The sequence below is a fragment of the Diplotaxodon limnothrissa genome, linkage group LG12 (genome assembly GCF_057381915.1).
Source record: "Diplotaxodon limnothrissa isolate DT_005_m linkage group LG12, D_limnothrissa_male_GT1.1, whole genome shotgun sequence".
In the NCBI taxonomy this organism is placed as follows: Eukaryota; Metazoa; Chordata; class Actinopteri; order Cichliformes; family Cichlidae; genus Diplotaxodon; species Diplotaxodon limnothrissa.
Window position 1 is genome coordinate 72,427 of NC_140607.1, and position 21,702 is coordinate 94,128.

The following is a 21,702-nucleotide window of genomic DNA, read 5'->3' on the forward strand; positions in this document are numbered from 1 at the left end:
TGCAACAACTTTAATATGGAATGTACTGGACTTCCCAGCTAGGCGCCCTCCTGTGGACGACAGGTGCAATCCCAGTTGCACAGCACTTGACCAGCTTCTGTGTGTGTGTGTGTGTGTGTGTGTGTGTGTGTGTGTGTGTGTGACAGACAGACAGACAGACAGACAGACAGAGAGATTCAAAGCATCAGGACCAGGAGATGACACAGTGCTCCAAAGGCCTGGTTCTGCTGCCTCCTCCTCCACCCACCTGCTGCAGACGCTTCTGTGAAGGGAAACTGCTACATGTTATGTCACCGATCCCTGCCATGCTGCGTGTCTAACGACCCGGCAGGGCCTGCTGAGTACAGTGGTGGTGGAATCGGCCCGATCGGACACTCCTATCTGCCACTTTGACCTTTTTATTCCGTCAAATTTGGACCCATTTACACCAAGTCCAGAACCGTTGGTGCTATCGACATGGGGTCTTCACCAGGGTGTCCGGAGCACCCCGAAACCCCCCCGTAGACACAACTTTCATCCCTCTACGACACTTACTTTCCCAGTTATTCCATTTTATTCCGTCAAATTCTGGCTATTACCCCCTAACCCTAACACTAACCCTAACCCTAACTCTACTTCTTTCCTGGAAATTAAATCTTAAACCTTACCCAAGTACTGGATCTGAAGCCCAAGTAATCCTAATCCCAGCTGAAACCTAAAGCCTAACCCAAAGTCACATCTCCTTTCTAAATTTACTCCCCAAGTCGGGTTGAGTCCTCCCCAAGCAGGGTTGAGAGTGTAGTATTAAAGCCAAGTCGGCATTGTAGTAGCCCAAAATTCGGAAGAGAAAGAGGTCAGATGTAGGCCAAAAGGAAGGGTAAAGGGCAGAGGTCAAGAATTATTGGTGATCATATGCATTTTTTGTTAATTTTGTTTTTTGTATTTATCTGGATAATGAACAATAGAATATATTTTCTTTTATGTTAAATTATGATCTTCCATATTAATCTAAAGATTGTGAAGACGTTTTTGTCAGTTTTCCTTTTTTTCACAGTTTAATATATTGTACTTCAATGACTTTTGTTCTGCAACTACACTTTGTCAAAATGAAACTTAATTTAAAGCAAGAAAAAAAAAGGCAGAGGTCAAGAGAAGGGAAGAAAAGGATGATGAAAAAGGAAAAGTCAAAAGGGGAAAGAGGAGAAGACTGGAAAGGAAGAAAGAAAGAAAAAAGGAAAAATGAGAGCCAAAAAGTCTGGCAGAATTGGAAAAAAGCAAACAGCTAAAAAAAGATATTACAAGAAAGCCAAAGAAAGCCAAGGAGGCGGGATCAGAGGGGAGAGTATAAATAGGAGCCTCAAACCCAGTGCTCTTCAGTATGCCCTCGCCTGAGGAAGAAGAAACAACTTCGAAACGTCGCGACAAGGGCATACTCATTTAATTTTTTCAACTTTACGTTAGTTTGTTATTTTAGTTTGTTATTTTTGGGGGATTTTATTTCATGTTTTAATTCATGTTTTATTGATTTTCCTTAACAACTCAAATTAGAGAGAACTCAAAACAAAATTAAAAACCACACAGAAAACAAATTGGGATTGAAAACACTTTATTGGAAACAAGCCAAAGTAACGGAAAAATTGGGAACCTGCAAAAAAAGAATACCTACCTTTGCAAACCTGTAAAAAAAGAAATATTGGAAACAAGCCAAAGTAACGGAAAAATTGGGAACCTGCAAAAAAAGAATACCTACCTTTGCAAACCTGTAAAAAAAGAAATACTTACCTTTCAAATTAAAAATCAATTATGGAGGTAGAGGGATGTGAGGCTGCGGACCATCGGGGTTGATGGCCCGTGCACGCCCTGTTCCTCCTTCGGGAGGGACAGGTTCTTTTCTTCAACCCTAACCCTCCTTCTACCCTCGTAGGAGGAATCAATTCCCCTACCCTAACCCCTAACCCTAACCCTAAAAGACAAGAAGGAACAAGTGACACAAACAAGAAAAACTGGAAAGGATATAAAGGAAGGGGGTGCCATTAAAGAGAACATAAGAACACAGGACGGGATGTCTAAAATGCAGGGGGTGCCATGTAAAAGAAAGAAAAAAACATAGAGAAAAAAACAAATGAACCAAGGGGTAAAGTTGAAAGACGAAACACAGAGAAAGATAGAAAAAGGGAGAGTCACGTAAAAACTGAGAAACAGAAAAGACAAAGAAAAGAATTAGAAAAAAGAAATGTCTGGAAAAAAAAGGGGCGGAGACAGCCCAGTATAAAAGGCCCTGAGTGGCAACAGAAAGACAGAAACAGAAAAGAACACAGAGAGACGTTGGGCCAGCCTGAGGAAGGCTATACCCAGCCGAAACGTCGCGATGGCCCAACGGCAGTGCACTACACCCGCTAAGGGTAATTTTTTGAATAGGGGGCACCGTTCCCAATCCCATTGATGGACCGTGCACCTCAGGCTCCGGCAATAGCCGGGCCTGGTCTTACCTCAACACCCGTCCTACCCCCTGCTGGACCAGCGCGCACCTTTAGCTCTCCCGCCGTGTGCTTCGGTGGGGGATTGGCTTAGGGCCATCAAGATGGAGCGTTACGAAGACAGTTTCCTTCAGGCTGGCTTCAACTCAGTGGACCAGCTGGCCCCAATCACCACACAGGATCTGCTGCACATGGGTGTGACTTTGGCTGGGCATCAGAGGAAAATCCTTTCCAGCATCCAGACAATGACCTTTCAAAACAAGAGCACTGCAACTGTGACCTTCTAGCTGACCTGCCTCTTATTCTGGACATGACACCAGCACACAGGTGCTGCCAAGTACTGAGAGCACTCTGGATCCTCTTTCTGTGAGCCACTTTGAACACGGACTCGTAAAAGGGATTGGCGACTTTATTCGTGACCAGAAAAAATAGGGAGAAAAAACTATGGTGTGAACTGTTGTGCAGAGATTGGCAGGTCTCTGCCACACAGAGGGACCAGGTGATGAAGCTGTGCGGACTGACTGCTTCTTTATTTTTTTGTTCTTTTGTTTGTTTTTTGCAGTTTGTGCTTTTACATCCACCCAAGATTTGGACTCAGTACATGTGGTGAGCAAAGAGGAACAGCGGACCAGAGTTTACACAGTTCTGTATTGTCATGTCATTACAAAAAAACAAAACAAAAAAACCCAAACTGGTTTGTTGTCCCAAAATGTCACTTTGATCTTTCACCAAAGGAGACAAAAAAGACGAGAAGAAATGCCAAGATTTTTAGTTTTCGTATTGTTGTAATTATGAATGGGAACCGCTCTCGATGCCGACTACGTTACTTCAGAGACACCTTTCACATCAAAACGTGAACATTTTAATGTGAGATTTTACATTTTGTTGTTCTTTCTCCCCCATTTGGAAAAAAAGAAAAAGAAAAAAAAGAGGAGAAAAAAAGAAAAAGAAAGAAAGTACTCCGCCGAAACGTCACGTGGGCCCCGAGCTACTTCACCCAAGATATGGGCAATTTTTTGAACACCCGGGCAGGGTCTCCATCTTCCTGCCCCCGTTGATGGACAGTGCACCCAGGACCCTTTAGGGGGGCCTGCTTTACCTCATCCCTAACCCTAACCCCCCTAACCCTCGTGGGGGTGGGAGATGCCCCTGCCTGAGGTCCAAACTCTAACCCTAACCAGGGGGGGTTTGAAACTTAAACCTTAGAAGGAAAAAAGCCCTAGGGGAGCCTGTAAAGGAAGGAAACAAAAACCCTAGAGAAAAAATAAAATAAAAAAATACTTACCTGTAGAAAAATTAAAAAATACTTACCTGCCGCTAAACCTGTATAAAAGGAAAGAGAAAAACACTTAAGAAAAAAACCTGTAAAAGAGAGAAAGGAAATACTTACCTGTCCTAAAAACCTGTATAAAAGGAAAAAGAAAAGCACTTAAAGAAAAAACCTGTAAAGAAAGGGAAAAGAGAAAAAATTAAAACAAAGAAATACTTACTTGTTGCAAACCTGTATAAAAGGAAAAAAGAAAGGTCTTACCTGACAGAGTCACAATTAAGCCGGGCCAGTCTGAAGAAGGCACTACTCCGCCGAAACGTCACGTGGGCCCCGAGCTACTTCACCCAAGATATGGGCAATTTTTTGAACACCCGGGCAGGGTCTCCATCTTCCTGCCCCCATTGATGGACAGTGCACCCAGGACCCTTTAGGGGGGCCTGCTTTACCTCATCCCTAACCCTAACCCTCCTGAGTTCGTTCATTATGAGAAGTGTTTGTAAAATTTGCCACAGACGTCCATGTGATCAACAACAGACACACGTGATTCCCCTTCGTGGTCTAAACCAATCAGAGATAGTCAGGGGCGGGACCTCTGTCCGTGGTCCAGCTGGAAGTGGAGGTGGATATAGACAGGTGAGTAGCTTGAATGAAGCGATATCGATTCATTAAATCCTGAATTGAATGAATATAAATGTGTTTTACCAGAAACGCCAGAATCTCAGGTTAAAGCTCACAAAACTATTTCAACAACAACCAGCAAATGAGAGCAGGAAACGCATTCCACACGAAGACGTAAACAGAGCGGACCGACGCATCAGAATTAGCTTAGTCGGCGTGGGGGCTAATATCATCCTTAATTCCTTCTTACTTTTGCTGTTTTGCTTCCAACACGATAAAACCCACAGTTCACGCACAGCGAGCTGTGCGTGAACTGTGAGAGAAACTTCAAGAAAAGTTTCCCATCTCAAACATGTGTTTTCTGCATTACTCATTCGCTTATTACCCATCAGTCTACCGTTGTTTACAGCGCTGGCGGCCGCTGTCTTTTCTTTCCTTTGTACTTAAATGACGTCGGATAAGAAAGCTTAATTTCTGCTGTTTAATACTGAAGAAATGTAAACTTTTTCAAATTAGGTATAATTGCAGAATATTTTTAAGGTTATCTGCTATAAAATCCATGCCAGGAAAATCTCCTTTATGTTTTTTATTTTATTTTATTCTCAGTTACTTTGACACAACGGCATGTGCTGTGATGGTCACATCTCTGATAAAGTTTAGTGTCAGTACTGATAAATGATCAGAATTATAAGATCTCTCACTTTCTGAGTAAAAATTGCACCAAATCGAATCTGGACCTTGTGAATCGGAATCAAGTGGATTATAGAAATCAGTGATGATACACAGGCCTTGTGAATATCCTAGGACCGACAGAAGTGGATATAACTGACCGTGGGCAATGAGAAAAGATGAAAAGAACGATTGATAACTTTTTTGTCAAGTTAAGGCCTGATCGATCTGAAATTCATAGCCAGTGCTCTGACAGGGAGCCATCAATCTTTGAACGCTGATTTGGGTGCGCCCAACTTTTTTTAATAGTGTGCATAAGAAAAAGCCAGAAGAGGGAGCACCTCTGGTTCAATCCCAGTTGCAAAGCAGCTGACCAGCTTCTGTGTGTGTGTGTGTCTCTCTCTCTCTTTTACACAAAAAACACATGTCAATGCGCTTGCAAAAACTTTAATATGCAAAGCACAGGACGTCCCAGCTGGTCGCCCTCCGGTGGACCACAGATGCAATTGCAGCAGAGGGAGCCCCTCTTGTTAAATCCCAGTTGCACTGCAGACCTCACAGTGTGTGTGTGTGTGTGTGTGTGTGTGTGTGTGTGTGTGTGTGTGTGTGTGTGTGAGTGTGTGAGAGAGAGAGAGAGAAATTAAAAAGCAATGAAATTCAAATTTTGCACTACAGACCTCACTGTGTGTGTGTGTGTGTGTGTGTGTGTGTGTGTGTGTGTGTGTGTGTGAGTGTGTGAGAGAGAGAGAGAGAAATTAAAAAGCAATGAAATTCAAATTTTGCACTACAGACCTCACTGTGTGTGTGTGTGTGTGTGTGTGTGTGTGTGTGTGTGTGTGTGAGACAGACAGACAGACAGACGGAGAGAGGGAGAGAGAGAGAGATTCAAAGCACTGTAATTCAAATGTTGCACTGCAGACCTCAGTGTGTGTGTGTGTGTGTGTGTGTGTGTGTGTGTGTGACAGAGAGACAGACAGAGAGAGAGAGAGAGACACTTGCTGTGGATTTAAAAATTTAAAAAAACACACAGAAAACCCAAAGAGAAAAAGAGGCACAGAAGTCGATTTGTACCGCGTTGAGTTGCAAAGCAGCTGACCAGCTTGTGTGTGTGTGTGTGTGTGTGTGTGTGTGTGTGTGTGTGTGTCTCTTTTATACAAAAAATACACGTGAGTGCACTTGCAACAACTTTTAATATGCAATGTACAGGACTTGCCAGCTAGGCGCCATCCTGTGGACCAAACATGCAATTGAAAGATGTTATTTTCGCCGGTATAACTCCTTCAGACACTTTGTACCGCATTGAGCCAGCAGAGGGAGCACCTCTTGTTCAATCCCAGTGGCACAGCAGCTGCTCTGCTTCTGTGTGTGTGTGTGTGTGTGTGTGTGTGTGTGTGTGTGTGTGACAGAGAGAGAGAGAGAGAGAGTGACACTTGCTGTGTATTTAAGAAACAAACGCTCAAAGAAACCAAACAGAATGACACAGGCAGAAAGACACTGTTTTATTTTGGTAACCAATGATGCATTTCTTCTCCCCTTGTACAGTGCACCCTGAAGCCGTGTGTGGACCAGGAGATCAGCAGAACAGGAACCACAGAGCGTCAGCGGCAGACATCCAAGCTGCACAGGGCACACGCAGCACCAGGCAGAATTAATGACGTCCCTGATCCACAGCTCAAGCCCAGCCACCCGCTGCCTCCTCGCCGCCTCCTCCCGGGACCTTCAAGGACCACCCACCAGCCACTGGTACACATTCCAATCTTACACAATGGCCCCAGCATCACAGGGCATCTCCTGACATTAAAATCTATCCTGATTTCTGTTGTTTTTCCCTCATCTCTGAGCCGCTGAGTGTGAGTGTGTGTGTGTGTGTGTGTGTGTGTGTCTCTTTTACACAAAAAATACATGTGAGTGCACTTGCAACAACTTTTAATATGCAATGTACAGGACTTGCCAGCTAGGCGCCATCCTGTGGACCAAACATGCAATTGAAAGATGTTATTTTCGCCGGTATAACTCCTTCAGACACTTTGTACCGCATTGAGCCAGCAGAGGGAGCACCTCTTGTTCAATCCCAGTGGCACAGCAGCTGTACTACTCATTAACGGTGCTGTTTTTGACCATCCTTTGATGACACATTTGTGCTTGACAAAAACAGGAGCTGCCTCCTTATATTTGAGGTGACAACAACTGAGTTTGTACATGGCAAGGGGAATAACAGCAGAGGTAAAGACAGTGAAGATGTGATTGGGAGAAGGAAGCCAAGATTTAGTTGGAAGACAAGGTTACATTCTACATACTGTTGCTCAACTTTCTACTCTTACTATCTTTTTTGTTTGTTTTTAGTAGACTGCTCTTGTATTTTTATGCATCAGTTATGAGGTATAGAAAACTTTGAAGAACAAAAGAGCACGAGCACACAAGCTTGTATTGTTTTTGTTTTGTATTGGCACGGCAGTTTAAAAAAAAAAAAAGAAAAAAGGAAAAAAAAGAAAAAGATCCATCTGCGTATCTAATTAATGCTTTTTCAAATTAAGACATTTTGTTTTGTTTTTTCCTTTTTCTCAGTACTTGCCTGAACTGCATGGTGGTAAGAAGTAGTTTTTGGAGGAGTAAAGAAGGTTGTTGTTGGGCTGGTTAGCTTTGTCTGTCTTTGGAATTTTCTTACAGGACACCCAAGCATAACTGTAACATTTGGGGGCTTCGTCCGGTGGTCGAGAGAGGGAGTGTGGAGCAGGGAAATTATTTTACTGCTATTGTTAAATAATTGTCATCATTACCATTGCATTAATAATATAATCTGGAGTTTATATTGCATTCAGGGGTTAAACAGTGTCTCTTTCAGAAAGACTGAGTTGCAGGCTGACAGGAAGTTGTATGCAGAAGTGAAAGCAGGAAGTTATTTTGAGCAGCAGGCTAAGACGAGGCTTTAACAATGTAACAGATAGCTTTAAGAAGGCTTTAAGGTTTTATGCACACAGGTATTAAATTAACTTTGTATTCCAGGTGCAGTTATAACTATTTTATACATATTGCATATCTGTGCTTATTTGAGTTGATGTTCAGGTTCTTTAAAGGTCTTAAGCTTCAACTAGTGAGAGTGTCTAGATGATCCATGCTGAGGGAAAACTAGAACATAGAAGGAATTGCAATACATGCTTACAAAACACTTATATATCAGATCATTTTATATTAAGGTTTTAGTAGAGGTTCTTGGTTAAAACATTTATTTAGTAGAAGACATACACATAGTCTCAGTGAGCTTCTGGTCTGGTAAAAGGTCAGAAGTGCAACAGGTGAATTGAGAAAGAGCATTTGAGGACGAGACACAGATAGTAGGTGAAGAGGTGACACAAAGAGCATGTGAGGTCGTGACACACACACACATGAGTTAAATTTATTTAGAGGAGAGATTACTCATGTCTGGTTGTAACTGCAAAAGTGTCTCGGTAAAAGAGGAACCGTTCCTTGTTGTCTCGGCAAGAAAGAGGAACAAGACAAGAACTGAAAGGTAGACAGGAAGGGCTAGCCATGAAAATAGAAGATGATTTTCTGGGTGAAAAGTCATGATGGTGTTGATCTGATCTATGTATAAAATGTACCGGTGACGCATGAAGGGGCGTCAGTAAACAAACCCTGATGCTATAAAATATCTGTTCATGCTTTGATTAAGTCGAGGACTACTGGCTGTCTGCGTACAGAGTGTCTTCCCACACGTGTGTTCATTAAAATCATTGTTGGACCAAGATCCTCTGGACCATGGGTGGTGTGTACTCTCTTTCCTCAATTTTGAACCTTAACATTCTAGGCGCCATCCTGTGGACCAAACATGCAATTGAAAGATGTTATTTTCGCCGGTATAACTCCTTCAGACACTTTGTACCGCATTGAGCCAGCAGAGGGAGCACCTCTTGTTCAATCCCAGTGGCACAGCAGCTGCTCTGCTTCTGTGTGTGTGTGTGTGTGTGTGTGTGTGTGTGTGTGTGTGTGTGTGACAGAGAGACAGACAGAGAGAGAGAGAGAGAGACACTTGCTGTGTATTTAAAAAACAAGCGCTCAAACAAACCAAAGAGAACGACAGAGGCAGAAAGACACTGTTTTTTTTGTGGTAACCCATGAGGTCTTGCTATCGAATTGTACAGTGCATCCTGAAGCAAGGCCGAGCAGATGACATAGTGCTCCACAGGCCTGCTTCTGGTGCCTGCTCCTGTACCAACCTGCTGCAGAAACAGAAAAAGACAAGAAGTCACGTAAGATAAAACAAAGAAAATAATGTAAATACACACGGAAAGGATTTAAAGGAAGGGGGTGCCATAAACAAAAGTACAGTGAACAAAGGACGGGATGTCAAAAAAGACAGGGGGTGCCATAAAAAGATAAAGAGACAATCCTAATAAATGTATCTGACTCCAGCAATTTGCACTAAAATTTCTAGAAAGCTGGTTTTCTTTCTCCTGCTCGCCTTGTCTGAATATGGAGTAAACACAGAAAGACAAGAAAAAACAAGGGGAAAACAAAGAGAAAAATAGTAAGAAAACTAAAGATATGAAAGACAAGAAGTCACGTAAAATAGAAAGAAAAGCAGAAAAAGAAAAAGACAAGAAGTCAGAAAAAGAAAAGGACAAGCAGTCAACTTAAAAAAGCCCAAGTGGGAGGAGCTAACAAGAGTATAAAAGGCCAAGAGAGGCAAACAGAAAACAGAGAGACAAAGACAAGACACACTGGGTCGGCCTGAAGAAGGCAAAAACATGCCGAAACGTCGCGAACGGCCCAGTGAATGCTAAATGTGCACTAAAACCCTAGATATGGGCAATTTTTTGAACCAGGGCAGGGACACCACCACCCGGCCCCATCGATGGCCCGTGCACCTCAGGCTACCAGCTTGCTGGTGGCCTGATTCTTTTCTTAACACCTAACCAGCCAGTGCCTCGTGGGGTTGGGGGTGCCCCTGCCCTCTATCTTACCCTAACCCTAACCACAGGGGGGTCCCTAACACAAAAAACGAAGACAAGAAGTCACGTAAGAAAGAAAAACAAGTAGAAAAAGAAAAAGACAAGAAGTCACGTACAAGAAAGAAAGATAAGCAGAAAAAGCAAAAGACAAGAAGTCACGTACAAGAGAGAAAGACAAGTAGTCAGAAAAAGAAAAAGACAAGAAGTCACGTACAAGAAAGAAAGATAAACAGAAACAGAAAAAGACAAGAAGTCACGTAAGATAAAACAAAGAAAATAATGTAAATACACACGGAAAGGATTTAAAGGAAGGGGGTGCCATAAACAAAAGTACAGTGAACAAAGGACGGGATGTCAAAAAAGACAGGGGGTGCCATAAAAAGATAAAGAGACAATCCTAATAAATGTATCTGACTCCAGCAATTTGCACTAAAATTTCTAGAAAGCTGGTTTTCTTTCTCCTGCTCGCCTTGTCTGAATATGGAGTAAACACAGAAAGACAAGAAAAAACAAGGGGAAAACAAAGAGAAAACAAAGAGAAAAATAGTAAGAAAACTAAAGATATGAAAGACAAGAAGTCACGTAAAATAGAAAGAAAAGCAGAAAAAGAAAAAGACAAGAAGTCAGAAAAAGAAAAGGACAAGCAGTCAACTTAAAAAAGCCCAAGTGGGAGGAGCTAACATGAGTATAAAAGGCCAAGAGAGGCAAACAGAAAACAGAGAGACAAAGACAAGACACACTGGGTCGGCCTGAAGAAGGCAAAAACATGCCGAAACGTCGCGAACGGCCCAGTGAATGCTAAATGTGCACTAAAACCCTAGATATGGGCAATTTTTTGAACCAGGGCAGGGACACCACCACCCGGCCCCATCGATGGCCCGTGCACCTCAGGCTACCAGCTTGCTGGTGGCCTGATTCTTTTCTTAACACCTAACCAGCCAGTGCCTCGTGGGGTTGGGGGTGCCCCTGCCCTCTATCTTACCCTAACCCTAACCACAGGGGGGTCCCTAACACAAAAAACGAAGACAAGAAGTCACGTAAGAAAGAAAAACAAGTAGAAAAAGAAAAAGACAAGAAGTCACGTACAAGAAAGAAAGATAAGCAGAAAAAGCAAAAGACAAGAAGTCACGTACAAGAGAGAAAGACAAGTAGTCAGAAAAAGAAAAAGACAAGAAGTCACGTACAAGAAAGAAAGATAAACAGAAACAGAAAAAGACAAGAAGTCACGTAAGATAAAACAAAGAAAATAATGTAAATACACACGGAAAGGATTTAAAGGAAGGGGGTGCCATAAACAAAAGTACAGTGAACAAAGGACGGGATGTCAAAAAAGACAGGGGGTGCCATAAAAAGATAAAGAGACAATCCTAATAAATGCTTCTGGCGTAGGATCTTGGTGCGGCCGTTTGCCTGGTAGGTGTGTTTGGCTATGATGGCAGCCTTGGGCACAACAATGCGGGAGCAGGTGTTCTCAAACTTCGCATTGATGCAGATCTCTTCGCCTTCACAGAATCCACGCCGGTCAATTTTTGCATTCAATGACACCTGACCGTCAGGGATGAACATGCAGGTGACTTTCTTCTCGGAGGGTCAGCGCTCGTTTGCATGTATTAGCTCTAGAATTGCCACAGTTATCCAAGTAACGGATGAGCGATCAAAGGAACCATAACTGATTTAATGAGCCATTCACAGTTTCACTGTACCGGCCGCGTGTACTTAGACCTGCATGGCTTAATCTTTGAGACAAGCATATGCTACTGGCAGGATCAACCAGGTAGCCCCTCAGGCGGCGGCAGCGGCGCGCACGCACGCGCTCGCTCGCTCGCTCGGGGCTACTGAGCCCTGTCGACCAGGGCGAGGCTTTCCGGATGCACGTGTGGACCGGGGCGAGGGTTCGAGAAACCGTGTTTGCCGGACGGGGCCCCGTCGCCCTCGCGGGGTGGGCAAACTCTGGGTTTGCCTACCCACTCTGCGACGAGGCCCGCCGTGGTATGACCACCGGGACGGACCGGGCGTCTCGGTCTCGCTACCGAGCGATCGCGTCTGGCGGGGGGGGGGAAGCGTGGGGAGGACAGGGCGGGGTCCGAGAACCACCACCCCCTTCGACCTTCGCGCTGTAACCCCCGGCCAGCGCTAGAGGCGAGCCTGCGGGCCGGAGGAGCTGACCGCCCGAAGGCGCCGGCGAAGGTGCCGGGCCCGGCGGCAGCCCTCTGATGGCAGGCCACGTTTGCCAGTCGATCGGGGTGGGAGGGCACAACCCTAGAAAAAAACTTACCTGTTAAAATAAAGCCTGTATAAAGGAAAGAAAAAACTTACCTGTTAAAATAAAGCCTGTATAAAGGAAAGAAACAAAAAGGAAAACACTTATTCACCTGGGCTCGACTGAAGAAGGCACTTCTATGCCGAAACGTCTCGCGATAGCCCATTAGCTCTCAAACCCAAGACATGGGTAATTTTTGGAACCGCCGGGCAGGGTCTCCACCTCCCGGCCCCCATTGATGGACAGTGCAGTCAGGCCCTTGGTGGCCTGTTATCACCTAAACCCTAACCCCCTAACCAGACCCCCCTCCCCTCCGGCGGCCGGACATGCTGAAGTGTATCCCCCTGTGGCGCTGCAACCGCCACGTCGAGTCGGTGGACAAGCGGCATTGCAACTTGCAGACGGTTCCTGATGAAATATTTCGATACAGCCGCAGTTTGGAGGAGCTTCTCCTTGATGCCAATCAACTCAAAGAGCTACCAAAGCCTTTCTTCAGACTACTGAACCTCCGGAAACTTGGCCTGAGCGACAATGAGATCCAGAGACTCCCACCTGAGGTGGCTAACTTCATGCAACTGGTGGAATTGGACATCTCCAGGAACGATATTTCTGAGATCCCAGAGAGCATTAAGTTTTGCAGGGCCTTGGAGATTGCAGACTTCAGTGGAAACCCCCTCTCCAGATTGCCGGATGGTTTCACTGAACTCCGAGCGCTCGCTCACCTGGCCCTCAATGATGTGTCATTACAGATGTTGCCCAATGACATTGGAAATTTGGCCAACCTGGTGACGTTGGAGCTCAGGGAGAACCTGTTGAAGTCTCTGCCCATGTCGCTCTCTTTCCTGGTGAAACTGGAACAGCTGGACCTGGGCAGCAATGAACTGGAAGTTTTGCCGGATACCCTCGGCGCTCTCCCCAACCTAAGGGAGCTGTGGCTGGACCGTAACCAATTGTCCTCATTACCACCAGAGCTGGGAAACCTTCGTAGGTTGGTGTGTCTGGATGTGTCGGAGAATCGTCTGGAGGAGCTCCCGTCAGAGCTGAATGGCCTCCTGGCTCTCACAGACCTGCTGCTCACACAGAACCTGCTGGAGGTCGTCCCGGACAGCATAGGGTCTCTGAAACAGCTGTCCATCCTGAAGGTGGACCAGAACAGACTGACCCATCTGACTGATTCAATAGGCGAGTGTGAAAACCTCACAGAACTTGTCCTGACGGAGATAAGAAAGATCTAACCCAAGACATGGGTAATTTTTGGACCCGCTGGGCAGGGTCTCCACCTCCCGGCCCCCATTGATGGACAGTGCACTCAGGCCCCTGAAAGGGTGGCCTGCTATCACCATAATCCTAACCAGCCCGTGCCTCGTGGGGGTGGGAGATGCCCCTGCCTGGCCCTAAAACCCTAACCCTAACCAGGGGGGGGTTACAAGAAGTGCAGAGCTAGAACTAGTGTGGCTCCACTACACAGTCAGGACTGTAAAGTTAAGAAACCACTAATTCAGACTCAGGCCTTATATTTACTGTTCTTTGTGTCAGGACAAGAAGTGAAAAGTTGTTGGGTGGAAAAAGGAATGAATGAATACATGACTTTTGCACACAGATCTCATTAACACACAAAACACATCCCATCTGAGGCCAGACAAATGTGGACTGTGAAGGCTCTCTATTGCACATTTAACTGTTGTCAAAGTAACAGCTGAAAAAAATATATTTTGCTGTACCACTAGTGTAAAAAGTGAAATTAAAAAAGGAAAAAAGAAGAAGAAGAAAGGCAACCATTCAGTAGTTCTTGCCCTTTAAGGCTAATCAAAAATGGTGGAAATGTGCTTTTCCTCTCACACTTGACTTGTTGTAGTATGTTTGAATATGAGAAAATCATTAAAAAAAAGTTTTTGGGAGATGCAAAATCCATAAAAAAAAGGAGTAAAAAAAGCCTAAGTAAAAGGAAGAAAAATTAAAAGAAATGCTTACCTGCAATACCTGAAGAAAAAGGAGAGAAAAAAGTTAGAAAAAAGTGCTTACCTGCAAACCCTAAATAAAAGGAATTAAAGAAATGCTTACCTGCAACCCTAAAGGAAAAAACCTGTATAAAAGGAAGAAAAAAGTGCTTACCTGCAAAAACCTAAGTAAAAGGAATGTAAAAACTTAAATAAATGGCGGTGAAAATTAAAAGAAATACTTACCTGTAAAACCTGTATAAAAGGGAGAGAAAAACACTTACCTGCAACCAGTACTGACCTGAGCCAGCCTGAGGAAGGCACTACGATGCCGAAACGTCGCGATGGCTCATTGCAGATCGAACCCAAGACATGGGTAATTTTTGGACCCGCTGGGCAGGGTCTCCACCTCCCGGCCCCCATTGATGGACAGTGCACTCAGGCCCCTGAAAGGGTGGCCTGCTATCACCATAATCCTAACCCCCTAACCAGACCCCCCTCCCCTCCGGCGGCCGGACATGCTGAAGTGTATCCCCCTGTGGCGCTGCAACCGCCACGTCGAGTCGGTGGACAAGCGGCATTGCAACTTGCAGACGGTTCCTGATGAAATATTTCGATACAGCCGCAGTTTGGAGGAGCTTCTCCTTGATGCCAATCAACTCAAAGAGCTACCAAAGCCTTTCTTCAGACTACTGAACCTCCGGAAACTTGGCCTGAGCGACAATGAGATCCAGAGACTCCCGCCTGAGGTGGCTAACTTCATGCAACTGGTGGAATTGGACATCTCCAGGAACGATATTTCTGAGATCCCAGAGAGCATTAAGTTTTGCAGGGCCTTGGAGATTGCAGACTTCAGTGGAAACCCCCTCTCCAGATTGCCGGATGGTTTCACTGAACTCCGAGCGCTCGCTCACCTGGCCCTCAATGATGTGTCATTACAGATGTTGCCCAATGACATTGGAAATTTGGCCAACCTGGTGACGTTGGAGCTCAGGGAGAACCTGTTGAAGTCTCTGCCCACGTCGCTCTCTTTCCTGGTGAAACTGGAACAGCTGGACCTGGGCAGCAATGAACTGGAAGTTTTGCCGGATACCCTCGGCGCTCTCCCCAACCTAAGGGAGCTGTGGCTGGACCGTAACCAGTTGTCCTCATTACCACCAGAGCTGGGAAACCTTCGTAGGTTGGTGTGTCTGGATGTGTCGGAGAATCGTCTGGAGGAGCTCCCGTCAGAGCTGAATGGCCTCCTGGCTCTCACAGACCTGCTGCTCACACAGAACCTGCTGGAGGTCGTCCCGGACAGCATAGGGTCTCTGAAACAGCTGTCCATCCTGAAGGTGGACCAGAACAGACTGACCCATCTGACTGATTCAATAGGCGAGTGTGAAAACCTCACAGAACTTGTCCTGACGGAGATAAGAAAGATCTAACCCAAGACATGGGTAATTTTTGGACCTGCTGGGCAGGGTCTCCACCTCCCGGCCCCCATTGATGGACAGTGCACTCAGGCCCCTGGTGGCCTGCTATCACCATAATCCTAACCCAGGAGGGAAGGACCGCGCATTCCTCGGTCCCCCCCAGGGGGGACGGGGCCGTAACCAACGCCCTAACCCTAATGATGCGGGTGTCCGCGCTGAAGCTTCTGGGTCTGGGCTGCGCCAAGGTGGAGTACGCTAAAGGCAAGCAGCGGTGCCGACAGGAGGCCGAGTACCTCAGACATGAAACGGTCCTGCGGCTGCAAGACCAGCCCACAGACTCTGACGGCTCTGTGGTGTTGAGACCTGGCAACAAGTACGAGTACACGTTTGGATTCGAGCTCCCTCAGCAAGGGCAACTGGTGTCGTCATACAAGGGGAAGTTCGGCTACGTCCAGTACTGTGTCAAAGCCCTGATGGAGAGGCCGCAGCAGCCCGTGCTAGAGTGCAAGAAATGTTTCGAGGTGGAGGAGCCACTGGATGTCAACACCCCAGACCTGCTGTCTCCAGCAGGTGGCATGAAGCAGAAGAAAGTCACCTGCATGTTCATCCCTGACGGTCCCTGGGTACTGGAAGGCTGGTGCGTTCATAAAGATGGGACTGTGAGGCGGAGGAGGAGTTCAACGGCAATGCTCGCATGCTGCCGGTCGGCTGAAGTCCACCAGTGGGAACCGTGGAACTGTGGTCCACCTGTTAAGGACCAAACTTGAAAACAGGCAGAAGGTCTGAACTCCAGAGGAGGTTGGATGGAGAAGTAAAGGCACGAGTGTGGAGGTGGACTGAAATGTTGGTCGTTTGTTATGTCAGCTGCCTTCAACCTGCTTCATCGCTTATGAGTCTTCCTGCTCGTGCTCCTCAGACCAGAGATGTTGAGGCCCGATGGCACAGTGATATGCTGCATTTCTGAATAAGCTGCCCTTTCCAGAGACTCTCCATTTACAGCCACTATGACTTTGTTACTGGGCCGAGCACTGGCCTGCTGTGGCACCGTGGCTTTTTCTCATTGCACTCCAAGACTGTATTTTTACAGGACTACTCAAAAGGAAACATCCTTTTACCAGTCCACTCAGTTTGCATCGCTGTTACGAAATTGTTGGGAACACTGTTGCTTTTCAGAATCACAGCATGTAAATTTCTTCCTTAAATGTCAGTAGTGTTACCAGTGTTTGAAAAAAGTCCTTTATTCCTATATTGTTGCTTTTGACTCTCCTACTGCCCAGAAGACTCTGTTCAACTGAACAATGTTTTTGATGTGGAGATATGCAACTTCCACCAGTCACCACAGCTTGGTGACTGGTGCTAATTACTGCGAGTGCCGTCCATACCACACGCTCTCGATGGAACGCACTTTATCTGAGGATCCTTGTATCTGATCTGCAGTTGTCCCAGGCAACATTTCATTTAAGAGTTCCACTTCTGTGAATTCACAACTTCTGTTCTTTCAGGGCGCAGGGAAATCACTGTTAATGACTCATTTGTGAGAAAATATGTTTGTAATACGCTCTTGATACGTGCAGATGTTTTTGTATGAAAGCCGAGGGGAGAATATAAAAGGCGGAGCTCACACAGGAGCTCATTTTCCACTCGGCACTCGATGAGAGCACATCTCTGCCAGTCCAACTGTTGCCAGCTAACCTAGCTTACAGTTTTCTGTGTGCCACACCTGAAGAAGACCGTGTACGGTCGAAACGTTGTGTTTTTTGTGTTTATTTTTAAATAAACAGTTTTTTTTGGCACACCTTCTTTTGTTGTTTACTGTTTTTACGTGACTTTTTCCTTTCCACATTTTGGAAAGCGTTTTTTGTTCACATTAAAATTAAATAAATATTTTTTGAAGCACATTTAATTTTTTTTGGAAAAAAGAAAAGAAGAAAAAAATTCTGGACGCCATGGACGACGGCTGGACGGTGGTATGCTATGGCCGCCGCCGCCAACGTGACCGCCAAGTCTTCTGGGACGGGTACGGAGGGCCGCAGGGAGGGATGGACCGTGCACGCTCCTTTTCCTTTCGGAGAAGGGATTATCTTCCCCACCCTAACCCATTTTAGTCCTTCCTCAAATGAGAAGACGTAAAAGATGGAGCTTCATATTTTAGAGCACAGCTTGAAAGTGGCGAGTATAGAGAAAGAAGGGATCCAGATTTGCACTCACGGATTAATAAAACTCGCCTTCCTGGCCTCCAAAACAAGATGCAAGTTTTTCAGTTTGACAGAGACTCCAGAGGACTATACCATCATCGTCGACGAGGAAGGATTTAAAGAGCTGCCCCAGTCGGAGCACATCAGCGTTGCCGACGCCACGTGGGTGGCCCTTAACGTGGTGTCAGGAGGTAGCAACACATCCACTTCACAACCCATAGGAGTCACCAAAATCGCTAAATCAGTCATCGCACCACTGGCCGACCACAACATTTCTGTTTTCATGCTGTCGACGTATCAGACGGACTTCATCCTGGTTCGAGAGCGAGACCTCCCGATGGTCATGCACACTCTGTCTTCCGAATTCACTTTGTTTCGAGTGGTCAACGGGGAGACTGTTGCTGCTCACAATCTGGGGGTGACCAATGGCTTTGTGAAACCAAAACTAGTGCCCCGTCCTATCATTCACCCCTTATCCAGTCATAAGAAACAGAAAACGTACAAGTTGTGAAATAAGAAAAAGAAAAACGTACAAGTTGAGAAATGGAAGAAACACGTAAAAGCCGTAGAACTGGAAAGGACAAATGAGAAGGGGGTGCCAGAGAGGAAAAATACAGGACGGGATGTCAATAAAGCAGGGGGTGCCATTTAAAAATTAAAAATATAAACAGAATGAAAAAGTTAAAGAAAGAATAAGAAAAAGAAAACGTACAAGTTGAGAAATAAGAAAAGAAAACGTACAAGTTGAGAAATATAAGAAAGTTAAAGAACAAACAGAGAAACAGAAATATAAAGAAAAGAAAGAAAACAGAAAGCCCAAAGTGGGTGGAGACAGAGAGTATATAAAAGCCGAGACAGGCAAGAAACAGAAACAGAAGACACGTTGGGCCAGCTTGAAAAAGGCACAAATACGCCGAAACGTCGCGAAGGCCCAACGATGCGCATTGGCCAATTATCACCCTATATGGGCAATTTTTTGAACGGGGGACGTCTGCCCACTTCATTCGTCGTGAGCGTGCCTCCAAGGGGGTCCAGCGGCTGCTGGGTCCCCTTTCTCTTTCCTCATCCCTAACCAACCCTAATCATACCTGCATTTGTCCACTGGAGGGAGACAAAAACACCAAGCTCTGAGATTCAAATTTTGAACTGCAGACCTCACAGTGTCTGTGTGTGTGTGTGTGTGTGTGTGTGTGTGTGTGTGTGTGTGTGCGTGCTTTGGTGTGTGTGTGTGTGTGTGCTTTGGTGTGTGTGTGTGTGTGTGTGTGTGTGTGTGTGTGACAGAGAGAGAGAGAGAGAGTGACACTTGCTGTGTATTTAAGAAACAAACGCTCAAAGAAACCAAACAGAATGACACAGGCAGAAAGACACTGTTTTATTTGTGGTAACCAATGATGCATTTCTTCTCCCCTTGTACAGGGCCTTTTATGACAGGAACAGGAACCACAGAGCGTCAGCGGCAGACATCCAAGCTGCACAGGGCACACGCAGCACCAGGCAGAATTAATGACGTCCCTGATCCACAGCTCAAGCCCAGCCACCCGCTGCCTCCTCGCCGCCTCCTCCCGGGACCTTCAAGGACCACCCACCAGCCACTGGTACACATTCCAATCTTACACAATGGCCCCAGCATCACAGGGCATCTCCTGACATTAAAATCTATCCTGATTTCTGTTGTTTTTCCCTCATCTCTGAGCCGCTGAGTGTGAGTGTGTGTGTGTGTGTGTGTGTGTGTGTGTCTCTCTCTCTTTTACACAAAAAACACATGTCAGTTGTTAAGGAAAATGTTATAAAACACTTCTTCAGTAAAGACTCAGAGAAGAGAAACACACAGAACTTCTTGCTAGCAAGGGCAGCCTCCACTCTAAGAGACTCCAGTGAGAGAACTGCCCCGGTCTTTATTTTATACTCCATTGAGCGTGTGTGTGTGTGTGTGTGTGTGTGTGTGTGTGTGTGTGTGTGTTGACAGAGAGAGAGAGAGAGAGAGACAGAGAGAGAGAGAGAGAGGGAGAGAGAGAGGGAGAGATACAAAGGAATGTAATTCAAATTTTGCACTTCAGACCTTACAGTGTGTGTGTGTGTGTGTGTGTGTGACAGAGAGACAGACAGAGAGAGAGAGAGAGAGACACTTGCTGTGGATTTAAAAATTTTAAAAAACACACAGAAAACCCAAAGAGAAAAAGAGGCACACAAGTCGATTTGTACCGCATTGAGTTGCAAAGCAGCTGACCAGCTTGTGTGTGTGTGTGTGTGTGTGTGTGTGTGTGTGTGTGTGTGTGTGTGTGTGTGTGTGTGTGTTGACAGAGAGAGAGAGAGAGAGAGAGAGAGAGACAGAGTGAGAGAGAGGGAGAGATACAAAGGAATGTAATTCAAATTTTGCACTTCAGACCTTACAGTGTGAGTGTGTGTGTGTGTGTGTGTGTGTGTGTGTCTCTTTTACACAAAAAATGCACTTGCAACAACTTTAATATGGAATGTACTGGACTTCCCAGCTAGGCGCCCTCCTGTGGACGACAGGTGCAATCCCAGTTGCACAGCACTTGACCAGCTTCTGTGTGTGTGTGTGTGTGTGTGTGTGTGTGTGTGTGTGTGTGTGTGTGTGTGTGTGTGTGTGACAGACAGACAGACAGAGAGGGAGATTCAAAGCATCAGGACCAGGAGATGACACAGTGCTCCAAAGGCCTGGTTCTGCTGCCTCCTCCTCCACCCACCTGCTGCAGACGCTTCTGTGAAGGGAAACTGCTACATGTTATGTCACCAATCCCTGCCATGCTGCGTGTCTAACGACCCGGCAGGGCCTGCTGAGTACAGTGGTGGTGGACCCAGGCCCTCTGCACCTTCCTTTCTCCGATTGGGACCGTTTTGTCCCATCCTTTTTGGTCCGATTCGCCATATCTCCAGAACCGAAGAAGCCATCGGCGTGGCCTCTTCGCCACAGCGTCCGGCACCCACCAAAACCCCCACCTAGACACCAACCTAACCCCTAATTATTGCTAGTTATTTTAATTTTTACCTGTCGTCTTGTGTTCCAGTCGGTCGCAGCAGCAGTGTGTTACCAGTCGCCAATACTCTCCTCTTTAGTTTGAGAAGTCTCCTTTTGTATTAACTATGCTTTTCCAAAAACGTCTATCTTTGTGTACACGTTGAATGAATGTTAATGGGAGACCAGTTCTTTGGGGGGGTTTTTTGGGGTTTTTTTGTGGACAATCCTTGTCAGTGTTGGAGGAGGACTGTGAAGGACGACCGTTTTGCTCTCCCTGACATTTCGTATTAATGCTGGTCAAGAACAAAAATGAGAATGACACTGCTGGAAGTTATCACATCACTATAGTTTCTTTTAATAAGCACTTTTTAAAACTTTATATATTTATAATGCAAGGTAGCTAATGAGTAGACATACTGAGTTTGTGGGTCTCGTCTTTATGACATGTTTAAAAAAAAAAAAAGAGAGAGAGAAAAAGATTTGACTGTTTGTCCTCAAACTTTCAGACTCTGCTTTTGTTTCCCCAGCCCCGATTTCTGAGTGAAGGTACGCGTTTCAGGATATTTCATTGAAATATTGCTCTAATATTTTCAGTTTAGTTCTGGCACAAGGCACACAACACAGACACACTGAGCTCGGCCTGAAGAAGGCGAAGGAACGCCGAAACGTCGCGAAGAGCTCAGTAGATGCGCGTAAACCCAAGATGGGCAATTTTTTTGAACTGGGGCAGGGGTACCACCATCCTGTCCCACGGTGGAGAGTGCATCTCAAGGAACCGGCGATTGCTGGTTCCCTGATCTTTTTTCAACACCCTAACCCTTTACCACAGACGTGGAGTGAGGACCCGCTGTTCACTTTCAGTCAGTACACTGAAAATGAGTTTCATCAGACTAACCACAAATGTACGACAGTCAAGAACTTCTGCAGCTCTGAGCCAAGTTTCCTAAACAGTC

At 45.7% G+C, this 21,702-nt stretch overlaps 3 protein-coding genes and 2 pseudogenes across 3 annotated transcripts in view; 4 read left to right on the forward strand and 1 right to left on the reverse strand.

Annotated features, from left to right (window-relative positions):
- LOC146620599 (adenylate cyclase type 2-like) overlaps positions 1–11,528 on the reverse strand; it is a 30,645-nt gene extending 19,117 nt beyond the window's left edge. Inside the window, exon 1 of the mRNA XM_085367679.1 lies at positions 11,326–11,528. Within this exon, the coding sequence (XP_085223805.1) occupies positions 11,326–11,528 (203 nt within the window). The remainder of the gene's footprint in view (positions 1–11,325) is intronic.
- A 996-nt stretch (positions 11,529–12,524) lies between these two features.
- Positions 12,525–13,457, forward strand: LOC146620600 (uncharacterized). Its single transcript, XM_085367739.1, has one exon. The coding sequence runs from the start codon at positions 12,549–12,551 to the stop codon at positions 13,455–13,457; it is 909 nt and encodes a 302-aa protein (XP_085223865.1). The 5' UTR covers positions 12,525–12,548.
- A 1,196-nt stretch (positions 13,458–14,653) lies between these two features.
- LOC146620601 (uncharacterized) lies at positions 14,654–15,586 on the forward strand. Its single transcript, XM_085367738.1, has one exon. It carries the CDS (start codon positions 14,678–14,680, stop codon positions 15,584–15,586), a length of 909 nt encoding a protein of 302 aa, XP_085223864.1. The 5' UTR covers positions 14,654–14,677.
- Positions 15,587–15,774: 188 nt separating this feature from the next.
- Positions 15,775–16,341, forward strand: LOC146620602 (thioredoxin-interacting protein pseudogene; annotated as a pseudogene).
- A 1,337-nt stretch (positions 16,342–17,678) lies between these two features.
- LOC146620603 (cytosolic arginine sensor for mTORC1 subunit 2 pseudogene) lies at positions 17,679–18,280 on the forward strand (annotated as a pseudogene).
- The last annotated feature ends 3,422 nt before the right edge of the window (positions 18,281–21,702 follow it).